Below are 23,113 nucleotides of genomic sequence, written 5' to 3' on the forward strand. Positions count from 1 at the left end.
GAGTATAGTTAGTTGCTTTACAATGCTGTGTTCATTTCTGCTGTACAGCAAAGTAATCAGTTATCTATATAAATATATCCACTATTTTTTAGATTTCCTTCCCATTTAGGTCACCACAGAGCACTGAGTAGAGTTCTCTGTGCTATACAGTAGGTTCTCATTAGATATCTATTTTATATATAGTATATATATGTCAATCCCAATCTCCCAATTCCACCTCCCACCCCCCGGTAACCATAAGTTTGTTTTCTAATCTGTGACTCTACTTTTGCTTTGCAAATAAGTTCATCTGAACAATTTTTCTACCTCCCACATATAAGCAATATTATATGATATTTGTCTTTCTCTTTCTGACTTACTTCACTCTGTATGACAATCTCCAGGTCCATCCATCTCACTGCAAATGGCATTATTTCATTCCTTTTTATGGCTGAGTAATATTCCATTGTATATATGTACTACATCTTCTTTATCCATTCCTTTGTTGATGGACATTTAGGTTGTTTCCATGTCCTGGCTATTGTAAATAGTGCTGCAGTGAACATTGGTGTACACGCATCCTTTCGAATTATGGTTTTCTCTGGATCTATGCCCAGGGGTGGGATTGCTGGGTCATATGGTAGCTCTATTTTTAGTTTTTTAAGGAACCTCCATATTGTTCTCCATAGTGGCTGTACCAATTTACATTCCCACCAATGGTGAAGGGAAGTTACCGGACTTTCTGTACTTTCTGCTTGATTTTTATATAATCCTAAAACTATCTAAAAAATAAAGTTCATTCAATTTAAAAAACAACTGGCAATATTTAGGGAAAAATTCATGTTGGGGAAAAACCAATGTGAAACCCATGAAACTTCACAAAAACACTACAAAAACATTTATAAACCTAATGAAAATACAAGTTAAAATATACATTACAATATATCTAGAACTCCACAAAATTTTTTTTAATTAAGAATGATGAAAAAGTGTAAGTAAAGGGTGAATTATGAAAACAAGGGCAAATGCACAAAGATCAGGAATAATTCCTCAATATGCATTTTCAAGACAGAGCATATGGCCAAATTGAGCCAAGAGGAAGAAGGAGGAGTGAACGAGCAGTGTGTATAGGACTGCTTTCCTCCACAACTTGCTGCATTCAGCTTTATTAGTAGACTTAGAGTTAAACTGCTTTTATTTGGTGGTCAAAACACTAATGTATTGGGGAAAGTCGTGTATAAACCAACCAATTTTCTCATTCTTTTGACATCCCCATTCTTTTGTCAATTACATATTAACTGATTCATATTACAGAAACATACACTGTAGCAGAATAAACTGATTCTATTTCTCTGTTTCTTTAACCCAGCAAAATAACTTACGCCAATTAAATATTATACTGTGGTTATGGCTCACACATTCATGGAGATTGTGCCCACGGTACCCTATCATACTCATTATACTCAACAGTAAATATAGAGAGGACTTGAAGTACAGTCTAAATGAAAGGCTTATGGGCAGTAAAATTAAAATCAATTAAATGAAACTTCATTTAAATAGTTCACTCTGAACTGACACATTTAGTGCATTTTTCTTTGCAGAAAAGTTTACCACCAAAACATAACATCTCATTTTCAATGGGACTCATCAAATAGACTTGCATTAGATCATTATCTACACTGAAGTGTCATATGCTCAATTCACTTATGAGTCCACTTAGATAATTTTTTCACTGTTGACAAAAATCCCACCATTATTTCATAATCAAATTTAATCATCTTATTACAGTACTCTCTAATCCTATTTCAGCATATTCAGCATTGGCTACTCTCTAGAGATGGTAAAATAACCTAGAGGAAGAACTCCAAAGAAAGAAAAGAGAAAACTAATAGGGTGGTTAAAAAAATACAGGACTTTCTTCCAATCCAAGAATCAACATTGTGAAAATGACTATACTACCCAAAGCAATCTACAGATTCAATGCAATCCCTATCAAACTACCACTGGCATTTTTTACAGAACTAGAACAAAAAATTTCACAATTTGTATGGAAACACAAAGACCCCAAATAGCCAAAGCAATCTTGAGAACGAAAAATGGAGCTGGAGGAATCAGGCTCCTTGACTTCAGACTATACTACAAAGCTACAGTAATCAAGACAGTATGGTACTGGCACAAAAACAGAAATATAGATCAATGGAATAGGATAGAAAGCCCAGAGGTAAACCCACGCACATATGGTCACCTTATCTTTGATAAAGGAGGCAACAATATATAGTGGAGAAAAGACAGCCTCTTCAATAAGTAGTGGTGGGAAAACTGGACAGGTACACGTAAAAGTATGAAATTAGAACACTCCCTAACACCACACACAAAAATAAACTCAAAATGGATTAAAGACCTAAATGTAAGGCCAGACACTATAAAACTCTTAGAGGAAAACATAGGCAGAACACTTTATGACATAAATCACAGCAAGATCCTTTTTGACCCACCTCCTAGAGAAATGGAAATAAAAACAAAAATAAACAAATGGGACCTAGTGAAACTTCAAAGCTTTTGCACAGCAAAGGAAACCATAAACAAGACCAAAAGACAACCCTCAGAATGGGAGAAAATATTTGCAAATGAAGCAACTGACAGAGGATTAATCTCCAAAATTTACAAGCAGCTCATGCAGTTCAATAACAAAAAAACAAACAATCCCATCCAAAAATGGGCAGAAGACCTAAATAGACATTTCTCCAAAGAAGATATACAGATTGCCAACAAACACATGAAAGAATGCTCAACATCATTAATCATTAGAGAAATGCAAATCAAAACTACAATGAGATATCATCTCACACCAGTCAGAATGGCCATCATCAAAAAATCTAGAAACAATAAATGCTGGAGAGGGTGTGGAGAAAAGGGAACACTCTTGCACTGCTGGTGGGAATGTGAATTGGTACAGCCACTATGGAGAACAGTATGGAGGTTCCTTAAAAAACTACAAATAGAACTACCATATGACCCAGCAATCCCATTACTGGGCATATACCCTGAGAAAACCATAATTCATAAAGAGTCATGTACCAAAATGTTCATTGCAGCTCTATTTACAATAGCCCGGAGATGGAAACAACCTAAGTGTCCATCATTGGATGAATGGATAAAGAAGATGTGGCACATATATACAATGGAATATTACTGAGCCATAAAAAGAAACGAAATTGAGCTATTTGTAGTGAGGTGGATGGACCTTGCGTCTGTCATACAGAGTGAAGTAAGTCAGAAAGAGAAAGACAAATACTGTATGCTAACACATATATATGGAATTTAAGAAAAAAAAATGTCATGAAGAACCTAGGGGTAAGACAGGAATAAAGGCACAGACCTACCAGAGAATGGACTTGGGGATATGCGGAGGGGGAAGGGTAAGCTGTGACAAAGCGAGAGAGAGGCATGGACATATATACACTACCAAATGTAAGGTAGATAGCTAGTGGGAAGCAGCTGCATAGCACAGGGAGATCAGCTCGGTGCTTTGTGACCACCTGGAGGGGTGGGATAGGGAGGGTGAGAGGGAGGGAGATGCAAGAGGGAAGAGATATGGGAACATATGTATATGTATAACTGATTCACTTTGTTATACAGCAGAAACTAACACACCATTGTAAAATAATTATACTCTAATAAAGATGTAAAAAAAAAAAAAAAGTCATGTACCAAAATGTTTATTGCAGCTCTGTTTACAATAGCCAGGACATGGAAGCAACCTAAGTGTCCATCGACAGAAAAATGGATAAAGATGTGGCACATATATACAATGGAATATTACTCAGCCATAAAAAGAAACAAAATTGAGTTATTTGTAGTGAGGTGGATGGACCTTGCGTCTGTCATACAGAGTGAAGTAAGTCAGAAAGAGAAAAACAAATACCGTATGCTAACACATATATATGGAATCTAAAAAAAAAAATGTCATGAAGAGCCTAGGGGTAGGACGGGAATAAAGACAGACCTACTAGAGAATGGACTTGAGGATATGGGGAGGGGGAAGGGTAAGCTGTGACAAAGTGAGAGAGTGGCATGGACATATATACACTACGAAACGTAGGGTGGATAGCTAGTGGGAAGCAGCCGCATAGCACAGGGAGATCAGCTCGGTGCTTTGTGACCACCTAGAGGGGTGGGATAGGGAGGGTGGGAGGGAGGGAGATGCAAGAGGGAAGAGATATGGAAACATGTATATGTATAACTGATTCACTTTGTTGTAAAGCAGAAACTAACACAGCATTGTAAAGCAATTATACTCCAATAAAGATGTTAAAAAAAAATACAGGACTTTAAGACAGTCAATACTTAGTTGTGAAACTGAGAATGAGACCATGGACCATTCATTTATAGCAGAAATTTTTAAAGCATTCCTTGGATTACTCTGGGATTACAAAAATGGACATCCAAGTGGCCATGAATGCTCTGAATTGTGAGTGAAATTATCTGCATGTGTATATTTTTAGGGAAAGGGCATATATTTCCTATTGAAATTTCAAAATCATTCTTAATCCTCCAAAATGATTAAAACCATTTATGTAGAAAATAAGGCATAAGTACCTAGAAATTCCAAAACAGGAATGTATTTTTAGAAAGCAAACAGGTGACTTTTGGACATAGCTAATTATCTAATACCACTTAAAGCTAAATAAGCATTGGATTAATTTTTTAATGTTTATAACAAAAGTAATTCAAATTTGTCTTTAATATATTTTTTAAGTTGTGCATTTGTAAGTTGTAGTAGCCAATATTTGAGTAAATAACAATATTTTTCAAATAGAAAAGCAGAGCTACTCTCAAACATTTTAGCTCAGAAAGAATAAACAAACTTAAGCCAGACAAGATATAGATTTCCATGAAAAGCTGGAGGTAACATGTTGGCCTAATAAGTTCAAGAGAGGATCCCACTATAGAAAACTTGAGAGCAAGAAGTCAGCTGGAATCAAGGTGAGTAGAATTCATAGCAAGGAAAATTTTCCTCTGAAAAGAATCCTGAGCTGACTTGTTGGAGGAAATTCTTGCTTTCGGTTCCTTTGTGACACCCTTATACTATAGTATATTCATTAGAATGGGGATGTCATGTTCTTTAAATTTCTATAGTTACCACATCTTCTAACAAGGTAGATAAAATACTTCTGCCCGCTGACATAAGAAAAAGTCCTAGTCATACAAGGGACACTATTTAGTGTATAGAAGGAGAAACAGGGAAACGATGTGTTTTGAAATAAAGTTGATCTGTAGTTATATAAAGTGAAATTTTCTTCTACTAGCTTAACATTTATTATTTAGTCACAATAAGTTAGATTTTTATCTTCATAGCTAACTAATCATTTCTTCTATACTTAATATCTTGTTAAAAACGAATTTATAAAACAACCATATATATTCACCCAGTAGTCAACATTTTTTTGCCAAAAAGTGGAGAAAAAATTTACTTATTTACTTATTTTTTTATTTATTTACTCCATTTCTGATTCCATGAGGACATTTATATGAGGACACACATTAAAACAGATAATTAAAAGAAAATAATATACCAATACCCGAGCAAAAAAAAATTGCAGTATTCAAGGCAATAAAGAAAGGACACACATATAGAGGCCTGAAAAGCTTATATAGTTACTAATTTTTAGCTGTTAATTTGACCCTGACATCCCTGGTAACTAAAAGAAAAGGCACATGTGATCAGCTACAGGATATATATTGTATATAAGAAGAGAACACACCACTTACCTTGGGATGATTTAAGTGAAGAGGAGGGGTATGAAAGTTCAATTCATGAAATTGGTATGGAAAAAAATGTTTTTTGAGGGATGTCATATTAGGAATAGTAAAGGATGTGTTGGGCAAGTCTTTAGTAACAATCCCATAGCAGACATAGAGCAGGCTGTGTAAGCTAAGGATTGCTTTATATAAAATACTTGCATATAAGCTGAAAGTGTAAAGTCAATGCATAGTAAAGGCAATTAATTTGGAGGAGGTCTGAACAATGCCACCCATATATTTACCTTTCTAATAATTTGGATTCCTCTGAAAATAAATCATAGACAATCCAGAAGTACAGATTAACCATGTGTGCTTTAGAAAAGCGTTCATATATATCATATCTTTCAACAATTTGAAATTAAAAGTTGGGCAGCAGACATTGGCAATGACCTGAAATACATCTGTATTTTAAATACACCTGGGTTTTTCTACTTTGCTATTCTTCATCACTTCTTTGGTAATGGAGAATAAAACATACATTATTAATCTCTGTGCTTCTATAGAACTTTGTAGAATCTGCCATGTTGTTTTGCAAAATACCTCATCAAGGGCAGAGACCAAATCTCATTCATCTTTGTATCCCGCCATATAACAAAGGAAGTGGAACATAATTGATGTTTAATCCATTACACTTTCCTGAATGAACCACTTTGCAGACTTTTCAGAACATCACCATTGTTCATATAGCTTGAAGAAGGTCAAGGTCATGCACCAACTAACACCAAGGTACCTAGTTTATAGTCAAAACTTTCCTTTGGCATCAACTCAAAAGCATTAACTGAAAGCACTGTACAACTGATGTAGGTATGAATTTTTTTAAAAATCAGAAAATCATCCAGAGGATGATTTCTTCAAAATCTAAGTATAAATGTATTATGTCAATGATATGACAGATCAGATTTCATTCAAAAGGTCTGTGAAACAATGGTCCTCTTCCACTTTCTAAACTGGGTGAGAATTAGATCCATAATGTCTAAATTTTAAAAATCAGTATCATGAGCATTTACTACAGAACCATATTTAAAGTCATAAAATGACAAGTTTAAGTCTTCAATCATGATAACAAATTCTTGGAGTGGGGCCCATATACCAGTAGTAGAACCATGTAACTTGGTTCTGCTTTCTTAAGCTTGGCTTGCAAAGAGAATGGGTGATTGCAGATCATAGTATGGAGATATAGAGTGGAGCAGACTGTAGCATGTGTCTAGACAATGTCAAAATCAATCAAATGATAAATTCATAAACAGTTTAATATTGTGCAAATAAAATGGTTAATCTCTGAACTTATTTGAATAGAATATTTTTGCAACAGTCTAGAAACATACAGAGAATAGATGAAAGATAATGACGCCTTTTGCATACTCTGTGGGTGACTGCATGGCCAGAACACAGTATCTCTAGAACCTTGTTATTTTAAGTTTAGTCCTGAGACTAGCAACCTCTGGAATCACCTGGGATGTTGTTAGAAATTCAGAATCTGAGACCCAATCGCACACTTACTGAATGAGAACCTGCATGTTAACAAGATCCCCAGGGGATTCACATTCAATTTCAAGAAGCACTGCTCTAGTATATAGTACCAAAAATGGATGTGGCCCTTAGCAAGCTTAAAAAAGAGTCAATAAAACCATGGCAATGAACATGTTCCCAGAAGAAGACACTTCTTCCACTCTCTTCCTTGGTGGGCCTATATTATAGGGTGTTTAATAGTTTTAAATGAAAAAGAATAACTTTGTTTGAGTATAGTCTTGTATGAACTCACAGTCATACATTGCGCATTTTTTGTAAGACCATGAAATTTCCTAATTTAGTAAATACTCTAAATGAACATAAAGTTTGTCTTCACTTTATTATTGAACTATAACACACTTTTACTTGTTTTCAGCATTTTTTTACATGAATAATGACCTAATTCCACATCTACACTTTTCCCAATCTCTTAATAGTTAATAATTCATAAAGTCAATAATTAAGTTTTAAAGGAATCTACAAGTGTTTGCAACTCGTAGGTTCTGGATATAGTATCCAAAGATGAACAGAACTGGAACCTTACAACTGAGTTCGTTTGCCTGTCTTTGTTTTGTTTTGTTTTGCTTTCAATGCGGTTTAGGTTTGGTTTCTATATATTCAACACCGTTCAGAAAACGTGTCTCACAACTTCCTGTAGGCTTTGTCGGAGCGTTCCTCGCTTGCTGTCTTGTAGCTCGTCTGTGGGAGGTAGGTCATACTACGCAACATTTCAGCACTACGGACAGCGCCTAGGCACCTACTCCTAAGAAGAGGAGGGGATCCTGTTGGGTTTGCATAGGCAAGGCGAAGGGTAGGGAAAAATAACTCCAAATGACGCATGCGGTCCCCAGTTAAACCAATACACCCGTCACCCACGTCTTTCCTTTATAGGATGAGAAGACATAGGAATTGATTGCCTACTCCCCGACTGAGACTGCAGTCACCGAGCACAACAAAATGCCCGCGGCACAGCTACTGACGCAGACAGAAGAGGAAAACAAGTATTTTAACAATACATTAATTAACACCTCCACTGCCTTAGAAAGACAAATTGGTGATGAACTCCGATTGCTAACCTCCAAGTGTGATATGAGTGAAAATAAGCCTCCTTATTTTTTTTTGCAGAGCTGAGGACTACATGAAGCCTGTTGCTGCCGTGGCCGATTCCCTACCCCCTCTCACTGTCCACCGCTTTTCTCTCACAGACACACACGGTCAGACGCCCTCACATACGCACACGCGCGCGCAAATATTTACACACTGCCACATGGAAGAAATTCGTGCACATTTTCCTGCAAATATACTCGCGCGCGCACACGTCTTCTGCCCCTCACCGACAGATACAGACATTTACACACGTAGGCCAGTAAAGCGATAACCGCGGTACTGGGACTCCACGCAGGTTCCCAGGACACGTCTTTTACATTGCTACCGAACCGATCAGCGAACACAGACAAACCTGCCAACACTTAAATCTACTGGCTGGATTTCATCTCCATGGCAACAAGCATGGAAGGTGAGACGTCTCTCCCTGCGGAGTAACTTTCTCCCCCTACCCTTCGCATTAACTGACAGGATTCTAATGCAGGTCCAGATGAAAAGCATGTCTCCTTTTCTGGTATTTCTGAAGCTAGGGAGCAGGAAAGGAGGTGGGGAGGGAGGAGAGGGGGAAGGAGTCTGTAGGTCTGCTGAGTTCAAATTCTAAAGAAGAAAGAGCCCTAATGTTTCTGCTGATGATGCTGATAAAAGGAAAAAAAAAAGTGGATTTGTTGGGTGTTTGCTGATGTTTCTTCCATAATGTTTGGTAGGTGATTTCTATGCTTCTTAAGTTTAATATGTCCAAAGAGAACTGGAGACAAACAAGGCAGAATGATAATGACAGTCCAGGTTTCTCTAGTGAGACATTTTGAGAATTTTCAGACCAGGTTTCCAGTGCTTCTGGAAAAAAAAAAAGGAATGTCAGAGTCCTTGAGGAGCCATTCAAAGATTCTCTTAAGAGGGAAATTCTCTAAAGGTTGAAATCTGAAAGGTTGGGGGGAGGCTGATTTTGGCATATCTCAAGGTTTTGGATTCCTGGGGAGGCCTGAAATTTATGCACTTCATCATGATGAAGACATCTGGGTTTGTTATTTAAGGTTTTCCTTTGATTACAACATATTCCATTCCAAATTACTAACTAGCTCTGTGCAGATGTGGCCTCAATAATGCTTCTTTTCCCTCTTTTAATGGGATTTAATAATCTTGATATTTGAAGGGGTGTATATATGGGAGAATTCATTATTTTTTAAGCTTGGGTTTTCCTATATGTCTCATTTCATTAAATTATGAATGTTCATGTCATTAGCATTAGAGATTATTATATCTAATGACCAGTATCATAACAGTTTTCATCTAGAACACCATATTCCACTATAATGGTTATTTTAGATATATTGTTTGGAATATTATTAATAGATGAATAAACCGGAGAAAAAAAACCTGTTGATTAAAATAAAATACAGGAATTTCTTTTTTTAATAGGCACATTCTTTTCAATATTGGTTTCTGCAGTTACACATTGTTGCATGATTAAATGACTATATGTTTCTGAAAAGTGAATTTTTATATCTCCAATCAATGAACTTCTTTCACAGAAAAAAAATCGCACATAATATTCATGTATATGAAAGTCTATAAATCAGGTGTAAAAATACTGTTATCTTTGCTTGACTACTTACAATAGTATGATTTGTATGACTGGTCATAGAAAGACTGTGTTTGCTTATTTATTGGTTACTAACTACAAAGCAGTTCCATGAGATTTGGGCCTACTGGTATCTACAGGTATACCCTTGGCCCAATCCTATGACTCATCAGAACTTAGAAATCCCATTTCCTGACAATTGCCATGAAGGAAATACTGTGCTTCCAACTCATTTTCTCATTTCTAGAATACTTAAACATTGATTCCAGTTAACACGGCTTGAGGCAATATTTTATCATGTGCAGTAGTACTACAGAAATATACTTAAATACTTTAATCATAAAACACATAGACACTGATATTTAAACTGTACAATGTTGATAATTTTACCCATTTTTTGTGGCAGCGCATATTAAAAATAACTTTTACCACATAATTTTACACTCTACTCTTATTTTGAAAATTCATTTCTTTATTCTCAAATTTTTTTTTCTCATAAGGGTTTATTTATTTAGTTTTGTAACTTCATGGTCTAAATTCTCACATATGTCTTTCATTTTCTATTTCCCTATAAACAGGATACTAAGATATTTTCCCTTTGAGGTAGGCATTAAAATGTCTGTTTTGCAGAACCTGCTAATTTTTTTTTTGGCTTCTGTTCCAGAGATTAGAGAAAGTGAAAGAAATGTATCTTTTATCCACAGTTGTCCAGTAATTTTGGATACCTTATTAATTAATGAAGAAATCAGTGTTGCATCTGAAGACCTCTATTGATTCTTAATATTTTGTTATTACTCTTATATCATATTATGCTCTATATTAATTGAAAGGTACAAAGCTCAGCACACTTCGCAGTATATTCTCAAAAACATTAGACTTGGGGTTGAAATGAGACAAGTCGTTCATTTAATAGAGTAAGCAAAATGGAAAGTTTGAGCAAATATTTGAAAAATTTAGGCCTGAAAATACTGGTATTTTAACCACTACATATATGGCTTAAATTCCCAAGGGTATCTATTTTCTGAACATGTTGTTAGGCAATTGCTTAGCTTTTCACTTATTTGCTTGTGTGGACACAATGCCTGCAGCAATGGCCAGACTTTTTCTTTTCAACATTTGAGTACGACCCTTTCAGGTGTTCTCCTTGGCTTCTATTTTGTTTTCACCTTTGGTGTAAGGTAGAATTTTAAGATGAATATAAAGGTCAAAGTTCTTCCTTTTAAGATATTAAGGAAACATCTGTTCACACGAACTTCCAGGTCAAGTGTCCCCCATCTAAGTTTGGTGTATCTCCCTCCCTCCCACTTAAACATGGGACTTGAGAAGTGTTTCTATTAAATTTTTTTTATTAAATTTTATGTTCAGGTTTCAATCCAGAATTCCAGTCATCAGAATTGTCTTGAATCTTGATTCTGTGAGCTAACTTATAGTTTTCAGCCCCGCCTTGTGTCAAATTTAATAATCATCACTTCAATGTCTTCAACCTAGTTACTGTTCAAAAACACTGAAGAGGATGTAGATAGAGTTACACCTTTGTGATACTACATTAGAGAGCTGTCTCTATGAGTACAGAGCCCAATTTTTATTAGGATACTTCAGTGAACTATGACTCTACATAAAAATAATGTTATCCAGGCATATCTCACCATCTTCCCCAAAAATGATATCATGGGAGATGGTTAAATGCATTGCTGTGCTATTTGCATCGACTAAACCACGTCGATGTTATTTCCCTGATATTCCATGTTAGTAGTAAACTTTCCAAAAAAGAAGTGAATTTGGCATTACTTCTTATTAACCTAATCTTAACTTTTAGTGAGTGCTAACAAATTAGCATTTAAATTAATTTTAATTAATTAAAATAACTAATTACGGATTTGTAACAAAGATTAATTCCAAGTTACCAATATATAATTTTCACAATTTCCCATTGCTCTTTCTGAAAATTGAGACATTTGTCTGTCCAAGTCCATACTTCTGGCAGCACTCTCATGGTCAGGTATTTCTCAAAGGTTTTTGCTCATCAAGTTATAAATCATCTTATCCTGGGAGTTTTAACTCATCTAATGCAGCTAAACATTATTCTACTACTTTCTTGTCTCCTTTTACTGTTTGATTTTGGGGTCATTTCTAAAGAGCATTCTACATGGGTTAAAAAGACAGAAGTATATAAAGTACTTCTGCCTTTTCTTTGTCAACTGATAACCACTAAACCATCTTGTACAAGTAGGGAGTTTAATGTGTTATTGGTCAATTTCTTTATCTGAACATATTGTGTATGAAATCCTCTCACCTCAAAGCCTTTGCAATGACTGTTTCCTCAAACTTCAATGCTCTTCCTCCAGATATTTTCACAGCTCCCTTCTTGACATCATTCAGACTTCAGGTCAAATGTCATCTCCCTAGGAAAGCCTTTGCTGATTTCTTCAATTAAAGAAGTGCCCTTTATTCATTATCATTCTCTTTCCTCTTAACTTGCTTGCCTTCTTTTGTAGCATTTATGACTACCTGATATATAATAGATAGATAGACAATTTTAAAAATAACTGAGTCTGTCTCCTCCTCCACTCATGGCAGGCGCACATTGTTCTGTAGTTCATCATTATAATCCAGGACCAAAAACAGTGCTGACATGGAGCAGACATTCAATATATATACTGGTTGAATGAATAACTAAAATGTAATTGCCATATTCATTATTATATAATACCTTATCATTCAGCTCCCAGTTTTTGTCCTGCATTTCATTTGTATTGGTACCAACAATAGATAGCCAAAGAGGGCTTATAAACTATGTATAAAGCCATGAGACAACCATTTATCTGTTCTTCCAAGACAGTATAAAACATGGTGACTTTATTCATTTACTAACAGTGGCTCTATATATCCATTCATTGTTTGTACTCCTACCCAATTCCAAAAGCTCTTGAATTATCTTAGCTAAGTATCCTTGAAGTATCTTACCCTTCTTAGCTAAGGGTAACCAGAGCAGCCAAGTAATAAAGAAGGCAAAGTCAGGGGAAGAAGGGGTAATTATACCAGAAGTCTTAAGCTAACAAAGGCATTCTGACTGAGTACAAAATTTAACTATCTACTTCCTGGTAGTTAACGCCAAAATAATATGATGGCTACATACCTTTCCATAGATAATGAAAGGGAACTAACAAGGCTGATAGAAAAGATCTACTTTCCCTACCTTTGAATATTACAAATCATGTGAGTCTTTCTGGGAATGCTATATTAATGAATTATTTTAAAAAACCAGAAACATTGAACTCTGAATGAGCTGCTGAATTTTAATGTGTATCTTCAAAGCTGATTTTTTTTTTTTTTTTTTTTTTTTTTTTGGCGGTACGCGGGCCTCTCACTGTTGTGGCCTCTCCCGTTGCGGAGCACAGACTCCGGACGCGCAGGCTCAGCGGCCATGGCTCACGGGCCTAGCCGCTCCTCGGCATGTGGGATCTTCCCGGACCGGGGCACGAACCCGTGTCCCGTGCATTAGCAGGCAGACTCTCAACCTCTGCGCCACCAGGGAAGCCCAAAGCTGATATTTTTTAAATCAAAGTTTTCTTGTTCATTTCATTTAAAATACGTTTTCTGAATTTAAAAATTAGATTTTTTAAAACCAGAACTTTATTCATCAAAAATTATATTTTTCAATACATTTAGTTTAATCCAATTCAAATATTTATTAAATACCTACAACATGCCAGAAACGGTGGTAACTGCTTGAGAAGTAGTTATTTTTCCATTAAAATAAGTAATTCAATTCACAGATTGCCTAAGACTCTAAGAACAAAACATTATGCTGTGTTTTAACGTATGACAGACATATAACGTATGTCTGCCATACGTTAGACAAATAGTAATAAAAAATTTAAGGGATTTTGTATCTCTAACTAGGAAAATACCTTGCTTTAATTTAATGGTGAAAAATGAGTTGCGTGTTTTATTGCCACAGCTAGAAAATGTCTCTTTTGGTTTGTTTGGTCAGTTGGTGGGTTTTTATAAGAATAACAGAGTCTAGTGGATTAATCACAAGCTAAGAGCCAACTGACTTAAGTCTTCTAATGATCAGTTACGACCCTGTGTACATGTCTACTTCATGATTTTTAAAAACATGTAAATAAATTTAGCTAACGTCATAACTATACTCAGTTTAGGCTATTTCTGCATGGTGGCAAAATGAACTAGCTGAAAAATGCACAGATCATTAAAACTGCCCAGATGTTTTAATTATAGTGATACCAATTGTTGCAGGTTAGGTTCGTCAGAAACCAGACTGAGACAGAGAGTAGTGTGCAGGATGTTTACTGAGTAGTGCCCTTGGGCTCAACACCTGTGGAAGAGTGGGGAGTTAAGCAGGAGTGGGCAGAATTTGAACTGTGATGAAAGAAGAGCCTTGGTTTTCCCTGTGATGAACTCTAGAGCTAGAATGGTTCTTTTTTTTTTTTATATATTTTTATTTATTTTTAACATCTTTATTGGAGTATAATTTCTTTACAATGGTGTGTTAGTTTCTGCTTTATAACAAAGTGAATCAGTTATACCTATACATATATCCCCATATCTCCTCCCTCTTGCATCTCCCTCCCTAGAATGGTTCTTCAGAGTTCAAGATGGCCAGGCCTTTTTATTTTCACATTAATCAGTCATTGAAAACTGTCTGCTGTTGGAAGCGAAGTAACCCTGGGTTAACCTTGGGTTACAGAGAGGCAGCTCTCTGCTATTGAGGCAATCCATGGAAGGAGCTAGCAGCTGAAGATTATCTGCTGGTAGCCCTCCCATGTGCTGGGCAACAAGTCCTTCGCCGAAGGGAGTTTGTATACTGTGTCCACCAGTAAACCAGGCTTATTGCCTCTTCTTACCTACATGTCCAAGGAAATAGTCAAATGGTATAGCCTAGCAAGGTCATGGCTCTTGTGAAAAAAAAAAATTCAACAAGTTACTTGGCTGAATCAGTCAAATGGTTGATCCAGCATCTCCATGTAGAAACATCCTTCTTTTCAGTTTGTCCACCCATTAAAAAAATGAACCAGAGGGTGTATGAATCTCAACAAAAGACCTTTAAATGACAAAGCAATAAAATTAAAGATTTGGTCAGAAAAAAAAGTTCTAGTTAAGTCCCAAGGTCATTATTCAGTCCAGTCTCCTCTACTTTCTACAGGATAAATTGTACAACAAGAGCTCAATCTTCAGAAAAATCACTCTGAAACACTTCAGTGATCTGACATTTTTAAAAATTAAAATATATTCAGTATACCATATTTATTAGGGTAGAAAAATGATTTGGTATAAAGAAATTCAACAAATTGGGTTGAAACAACATTTTTTCCTTCTGTTAAACAAAAAAGTCAAATAACCAGCATATCCCACAATGTATTGAATATTTCTAACACTTAAGGTTTGAAGACAGAGCTCTTTTGTAATCCAAGCCAGTATAAAATAAATATTGTTTGATATTAACTCGTGTATAAGTTGGTGAACAATTTTGAAAGCTACAAGGCTTGTTCTTATTAATCACTCCCTTTCTCCACTCCTTACCTCCCATTCCTTGTTCTGTCTCAGTTGTTTTCTGAAAATTGAACCCCAAAGAACCTGAAGGGTCAGTCATTTTAATAAACACAATTCTTAAAATTATCAAAAGAAGCAACAACAAAGACAAAAACACCAGCAGTCTATTATTCTCAGTTATTAGATGAGAAGCTTTTTGGTGACAGTCCTCTCAAGAAGGGCAGCTGTGGGTTAGTAACCATTTGATTTAATTAACTAATCTTGATTTTTCATTAGTTAATTTAATTAACTTTAAGACAGCAAGTGGAAAAATCTATTTTGCTTCAATTCAACACACACTTTTGGAACACTTTTGCTGTAGTTTTAGACTCTCAACATAGTAGGAGCTTAGAGATAGTGGGAATCTGGAAGGCAAGGGGTCTGGGGAGCTTGACTTGCAGCTGAATTTCATAGAAAACATGCTGTTTAACTTGGATTTTATGTCTATTTAGGGTGTGAGAGCCAGTGGAGACGGTGGTGAGATGGTTAATGGTCCACAGCTACCGCGGCTTGTTACTTGCAAGCTACTATGTTGGGTACTGCTCTTTTTAACATAATTTTAAAAACACAATTTCTCTTTTTAAGAAATTAGCACTTAGTGTATGAAGTGGTAGTGGAAAAGAAAATACAAGAACATAAGTCTAAAAGCTAAGGAGGGGGGTGAAAAAGAAAGAAGGTATTACACCTATTTAAAAGGATCAGAACCTATCAGACAAAATGGCATTGGAGATAGACCTTAAAACATAGACTTTAGAGAGCTTGACCAGCTTACACCCTATAATTATTTATGGTTTTTTTGATACATGCAAGAATGAAATGAAAATTAGATGACAACTTGGGTCAAAGAAGCAATGACTTAATGAATCAAATGAATCACTTAATGAATCAACTCAATGACTTAACTTAATGAATCAAATGCTTTTAGGGTTAATTATTTGACTATTCCCCTTCATACTTGATTTTATATTTAGTGTACAGAGGTACAGTTTTGTGTGTCCACAAAGGCAATTCTGTAATTACTACAATAGAAGTAGCATCTCCAATACTAACTTGATCCTGATCCATATCTGATAATGTTTTCCTATATCTTTTGTGAGTTAAGTCAAGAGAGTTTGAAAAATGCCAGATGTTACAAAACAATTACCTAATACCATGTATGGATAAAACTAAACTGAGTCCAATTTTGTATCTAGGCCAAGAGGTGACTCCAGCAGGAATTCTGAAGAGCCAAAATGATGTGACAGTGAATAATGAGTAGTACCAACTGTGGCAACTCTTCAGCTAAGATGAGTGTCAACGAAGTGTCAGCTTTCTCGTTGACTCTGGAGCAAAAAACTGGCTTCGCTTTTGTTGGGATTTTGTGTATCTTCTTGGGACTTCTTATCATCAGATGCTTCAAAATCCTGTTAGACCCATATAGTAGCATGCCTTCCTCTACATGGGAAGGTGAAATTGAAGAGTTTGATAAAGGGACATTTGAATATGCACTTGCCTGAGCGTTTCAGCTTTATAGTTTTTAGGGTTATACCACTGGGGCACATGGTGGACACAACTGTAATTTCCTTCAGTGTGCTGGAGGAAGATTATTTCATTCACTGAATTCAATAAAGGTGTATGGTTAATTTATCCACCATGCTGTGTAAGTGATAAACCATTGTTGGGGTTCCTCACTTTCCTCTGTCCTCACATTGAGGTTTCTAACGAATAGAGCATAAGGATAACTCCAGCCACATATAATATCTTTATTCTTCCTGCATCTGCCCCTATGCAATACCCAGACACTCTCTCCATATTCCTGACTCCGCCCCCCTTGCTCTAGAGAATTAGGTGTCAAAGATAAGGACCCCTCAGTCCAAAGAATAAATAGAATATGATTTTCCTAATAAGAGCCATAGGTCCACAATGTTCGTACAAACCCTACAAGCAACCATAGGCCATAAAGTTCCCCACATGTCACCATTTGACCCTTCTATTTCTTCTCCTTCTAGGATCTCTTGCAATAAAATCCCCTAGCTTGGGATCATACTGATACTCCCTCCTCTTCCCCTTTTATAAATAGCATTAAAAAGGGAGTTTTCATCATGACCTGGTGGAAACAAGAAACAAGAAGTCCAGTCTCCACTCTGCCACCGATAGAGCTATCAACCTTGGCCAAGTCATCTTATCTCTGTAGACTTCATTGAGGAAGCTAACCAGAGGATTTTTAACAACATCCTTTTTAATTCTAGTGCCCTATGAGCTCTACAAATATACCTGGAAACCCAGGATATCCTCATTCCTGGGTTGAGGATTTTTAAGACGTCATGAAAAGTTTTTCAGTTTAGGAGCCTAAACTCTGAGATTTGAATTCTAATGTTGCCTAGCCAAGAACAAGCAATATGACCTAGAAAGTTACCTAATGGGAACTTAAGTTCCATATCTGCAAAACAAGGATAAAGAAACCTATCCCACATGTTTTACAAAAATGTTGGGAGGACCAAGTTACATATAATGAGTGGGAAAGTAATTTGAAAACCAGAAAACTCTGTTTAGGGATTTCCCTGGTGGTGCAGTGGTTGGGAATCTGCCTGCTGATGCGGGGGACACGGGTTCGAGCCCTGGTCTGGGAAGATCCCACATGCCACAGAGCAGCTAAGCCTGTGCGCCACAACTACTGAAGCCCATGCACCTACAGCCTGTGCTCCACAACAGGAGAAGCCACCGCAATGAGAATACTGTGCACCACAACCAAGAGTAGCCCCTGCTCGCCGCAACTAGAGAAAGCCCACACGCAGCAACGAAGACCCAATGTAGCCAAAAATAAATAAATATATATTTTTTTAAAAAAAAGAAAACACTGTTTAAACATAACTTTTATCATTATTTATTATCCTTGCTGGCAATTGTTAAAGAGATTATCAAACCTTAAGAAGTAATGGCTCAGTGTAAGTTATTCAGCCTCTCCAGTTTTCATTCTCTTCATTTGATAAATTAAAAAAAATAGAATTACATAATTTAAAAATTTTTTCCAACTACAAAATTCTGACTCTCTGTAAGTGAATGGAGGAATATACCAGGAGATAAATAAATACAAAAATATTTGTGTCACTTGAGAACACAGAACTGCCTAACACACCAAAAAAAAAAAAAGGATTAAAATGTACTGAGAGTTAGCACTAAATTAGGTGCTTTCCATTTATTATGAAATTTGATACTCTTATCAATCCTTTGAGTTTGGTACTATTTCCATTCTATTAGCTCAATTTCACAGATAAAGAACTGAAGCTGAGAGAGATTAAGTAACTTCCCAAGGTCACCAAATTAGGGCGTGATTGTATTAGAAATTACACTCTCATCAAAATCATAGTCATTGTTTGTAAATATCATGCTATACTCCCACACACTGTCCACAACATTTCTACATATCTTACAAATATGATCATTGCTCAGGTCTAAGGCACTCCACAGCCAGCTGTCTCAGTGAGAGTCCCTGACACTTTTCATCTCGTAGTAGATTTAGAACACATCTGTGTTGGCTACGGATCTTCTGGACCAAACTCACACCTTAAGGAGACTCTTTGAACCCCAGTAGGTACTGGAGTGTCAGCCTGGGATACCTTGTAGCCAATTTGTAATTTGGTCCAAGAACAGCTCATTGAACCAAGTCAACGGGACACACTGAAAGCTGTAAATGTCCATGATGCTAGTCATATCCTTTGTGACCCAGGCTTTTGAAGTACTCACTAAGATATATGCCCAGGTACCAGATGCTCCCATTTGTCTCCCAAGGAAGACACCCAACAAGACCTTCCATTTTGGTGACTAGACCTGTGATGTTAACAAGGCCCCATCTTTATCTCAAAAAGAAAAAAAGACCCCAAAAACCAAAGATAAGAAAACTTTGTGAAGTATGAGCATTGTTTCTGAAAGTTCAACACCCATAAGCTTTTCAGATACCATCAGCTCCACCTTAGTATTATTTCTAATCCTACTAAAGAGAAATTCTTTTAACCAAAAGTGTCTCCATTCATGGCATTTATTCATGGCCTATTGTGTACCTTAGACTTTCTGGGGGAAAGGGGAGGGGACAGAGAGGTTAGAATCGGTATTTTTAGAGCTAGAAAAAATGTGAGATATAAAGGATAGTTATAGCATGGAGAACATGGAAATTTCATGAAATGCTAACCCTTTCTAGGAATAGATGTCCAATGTCATAGCCAGATTATCCCCTAGCTGCCTTTTCCCAAGAGCTCTGTCAAGGAGGACAAGAGAAAAGACAGACAGTACCTCCAGACAGTTTCCCCCTGTTACCTTACCCACCTGTCTGAAAGGCCTTTCAGGGTTGGTTTGTGGATAGTGTAATTTCATCCATATACCCCAAACCTCCTCCCATCTGCTCCAGAATGTCTGAATCCCCTTAATAGAGAACAAAGACTTTCACTTCACAGTTAGAGATAAAAAGCTTAGAGAGAAAATGTCTAGTTGATATAAGACTACGACCAAAACCAATTCACCCTACATTGTAGTCAAGCAGTCAGTCAGCAAGGAAAGAGGAAATTGATGGCTATCAGAGGCATTCATAGTCTTTGGGAGAGGGAAAAGGTTGAGGAATAAATAGATGGGCTCCTGAAAGAGGACCAGAGTTGAGGGAACAGTTGAAGGAAAGGGAGACCAGAAGTGTCAGAAATAACTGCAAGTAAGTTCACAGTTCCTCTACAAGGCCTGTGAATAAGACTTGTTTTGAGTCCCAGCGTCATCTTAGCTGATCTAAATAACCAGCACCACCCAGCTGAGTCTGAAATGAGACTACTCCCTACACCTACCATATGGAAAGGCAGAACCCTTTGTTGAACAGATAAATGCCTTGCACCAGTGGCCTTTAAGGGCAAAATGAGTTATAGGTACCTGTAATTCTGTCTCAATTTCTGATACAGCCTCATGACATGAGCCTGACTGATTAGCATGACAGTTACCTGACTAAGAGCCTCTAAGGGGTTGTACTGAGGTATCTCCAGACTCCTTTCTATAATCTGCTATCAGTTCACCAACCTATCTTTCCCCTGTTTTAATAGGCATAGTACCTATCCCAATCACTAATGATTCACCCCAGAATCTTGGATGCAAAAGTTATCAGTAACTTGTCAATATTGCCGATATAGTAAAGGCAAGCACTAAGTACAAACTAGTGCTTTCTAAAATTAGCACATTAACCCTTTATACAAATTAACTCATTTAACCCTCACAATGAGTCTACAGCACAGCGTTATTCACAACTGATTTTACAGATGAGAAAGTTAAAGGCACAAAGAGACTGAGTAACTTACCAGTGTTCACACAGATAGGAAGTGGCAGGGCCAGGATGTGAATCAAGCATGCCGACCCCAGAGACTTGTTCCTCATCTCTGTGTTACACCACAACTCTGCTGCTCGGGCAACTGGAAGTCACTTGAATAGTTTCTAATAAAACACGAGGAGGACTCTTTCAGTCATCCCGATTGAAAACCAAGGACAGAAGCTGCACAGAGGAATTGTTTGTGCTGTCTTAATAATCACCACCTCACAGATTTGAGCCAAACCTTACCCTCAACAAAACTCAAAAACCAGTTCTGATGAAAACGTTTTGCCGGGTGGAGGCAAAAAGGTCATTTAGCAGTGCCGCTGGAAAACTTACCCATAGTTTGATTTCTGCTTGAAAGAGTTTTCCCATTAAGTAGAAATATTTCCAATACATCATTGATCATACTCCCAATCTGCTCACTTCCTGTGCAGAGAAGAATCAAGATAATATCTGCTATAAGCAAGATAAAATAATCTCAAATACCACTGTCTAGTTACAAAGTATAGAAATTATCTCTGGAGGCCTATATTTTGCTGCATACCCTGAACAATAGGAGGTCACTAGGGATCGTGTGCAATGAGATGGCAAGATTCAATTTATTTAGCCTCAGACTGAAGCACTGCTCATACTTTCTTGGATGATGGCTGTTGAGCAATCCAACTCCCCTCATGCATTAAAGAAACTTTACCTTCCTGTCTAAAAGGATTAATGGTTTACTCCTGGTTACTAGCTGATGTAGTACTTAAGGTTTTTCTGCGCTAATGGCTGGGTGGGGCCTACAGTATTTATCCAGGCCAATCACTTCTTGTCATCTTTTTCAAGGAAGATTTTAACCAATAAGAAGAAGCCTAAGGTTTGGGGGTGAAAGCTAAGTGCTGCATATATGCCTGGGTGATGCTGAAGTAGGTTATGCTTCCTGAGAAGGCTCCTGGGTGGTAAGTTAAACGTTTCTGGGCAGGGTAAAAATCATACTTAACATTATGTCATAAAGTAGATTCTGAGGAGTGGAGTAAAGGTGAGGATGTCAAGGGTAATGAAGAGAAGTGAGAGGTTCCATAAAAACTAAAGAGGTAATAGTTTCACTTATAATTTCTCCAGGAATGATTATTTGAGAGTTGAGGTTGAGATTTTTTTGTTTTTAATTCAAAGAAATAGCTTTAATAACTGCTGGTGAGAAGCAAGGTTTTCCGGGGTTTTTTGTTAATTTTTTGTATTTATCTATCTTTGTAGAACTCTCTTTGAAAAGCCAAATTTTAAGGTATCAATAAAGAGATATTATTCTGATGAAAGAATGTTCTAAGATGGGCTTATATCGTGGATTGTGAAAATGATTATGTAGTCTATCTCACAGTCAAATAAAAACCTCTTGAAGACTAGAATATTTCTTGAAAGGGAATCCGTAGAACATAATTATTCTACCTAAATATAGGTAGAATTATTAAGGACTGAGATTTATTTCCTTACCCAGAATACTCCTATTTTTTTTAAAGGTTCCATAATAGCATTTGTTAAACAAACAAATGTATGAGCAAATGAAACATTTTGAAGGCTAGTAAAAGACCCAAGAATTCACAGAGACATCTTGACAGGATGTATATTTATAACCTGACAAGAATGTATTTTTAAGAAGTTTTAAAAATATTTTTAAATGTATTCATTATATAATATATATTAATATCAATCACAAAATACTTGGCGGTTTCCACATTTAGCACTGTCAATGAACTCTGTTTCAGGCTGAGAATACTCTCATCAGCTCTTACTCTATTCAGTTGGTAGAGTTATATCTTTTCTAAAGTCATATTGAATCCAATCGCACTGAGTACAAGCAAATACTACAAACGCAGGTAACATTTTAATGACTCCATTGGAAATTCTGTTTGCCGAAGCAGGTCCCCAGTTATTTATTATGGGATTTAATTGCCCAGGTAACTAAGGTTCCTGGACAGGTAATTTTTAAGGAAATGAATTTAAAATCGTATGTCTTATGAAAGAAAACTGTTCCCTCATACCCCCAACCCTACTTAAACATATTTATATTATCTGGAACAAGTCTAATTTTCTTTTCCAATGACAGCTTTGAAGAACATTCTGAAGCTTGTATGGGAGACAATATATCAAGAATCTATTTATTGAGTTCTTCTAGAACAAAAGCCAGGAGCTCCCTAATGTAAACACATTAGTGTTTGTTTTGAGGAGGAAATCTATAGACTTTTTTTAAGCAACCATAAAGCAGACAGCTTAGTTCAAAACATCCGTTTCGGAAG

At 36.5% G+C, this 23,113-nt stretch overlaps 1 protein-coding gene across 2 annotated transcripts; it reads left to right on the forward strand.

Annotated features, from left to right (window-relative positions):
- The first annotated feature begins 7,528 nt into the window (after positions 1-7,528).
- Positions 7,529-17,142, forward strand: CTXN2 (cortexin 2). Of its 2 annotated transcripts, none has more exons than XM_019929148.3 (2): positions 7,529-8,809; positions 16,723-17,142. In XM_019929148.3, exon 2 carries the CDS (start codon positions 16,780-16,782, stop codon positions 17,023-17,025), a length of 246 nt encoding a protein of 81 aa, XP_019784707.1. In that variant the 5' UTR covers positions 7,529-8,809; positions 16,723-16,779; the 3' UTR covers positions 17,026-17,142. The 2 variants fall into 2 exon arrangements, with proteins under 2 accessions (XP_019784707.1, XP_073657033.1); XM_073800932.1 differs by lacking the exon at positions 7,529-8,809 and adding an exon at positions 9,054-9,097.
- Positions 17,143-23,113: the final 5,971 nt, after the last annotated feature.

Source organism: Tursiops truncatus, chromosome 2 (genome assembly GCF_011762595.2).
Source record: "Tursiops truncatus isolate mTurTru1 chromosome 2, mTurTru1.mat.Y, whole genome shotgun sequence".
Classification (NCBI taxonomy): domain Eukaryota; kingdom Metazoa; phylum Chordata; class Mammalia; order Artiodactyla; family Delphinidae; genus Tursiops; species Tursiops truncatus.

Bases quoted from the DNA above. Each gene is read 5' to 3' on its own strand.
- CTXN2 (XM_019929148.3), top strand. From the start codon at position 16,780: ATGAGTAGTACCAACTGTGGCAACTCTTCAGCTAAGATGAGTGTCAAC.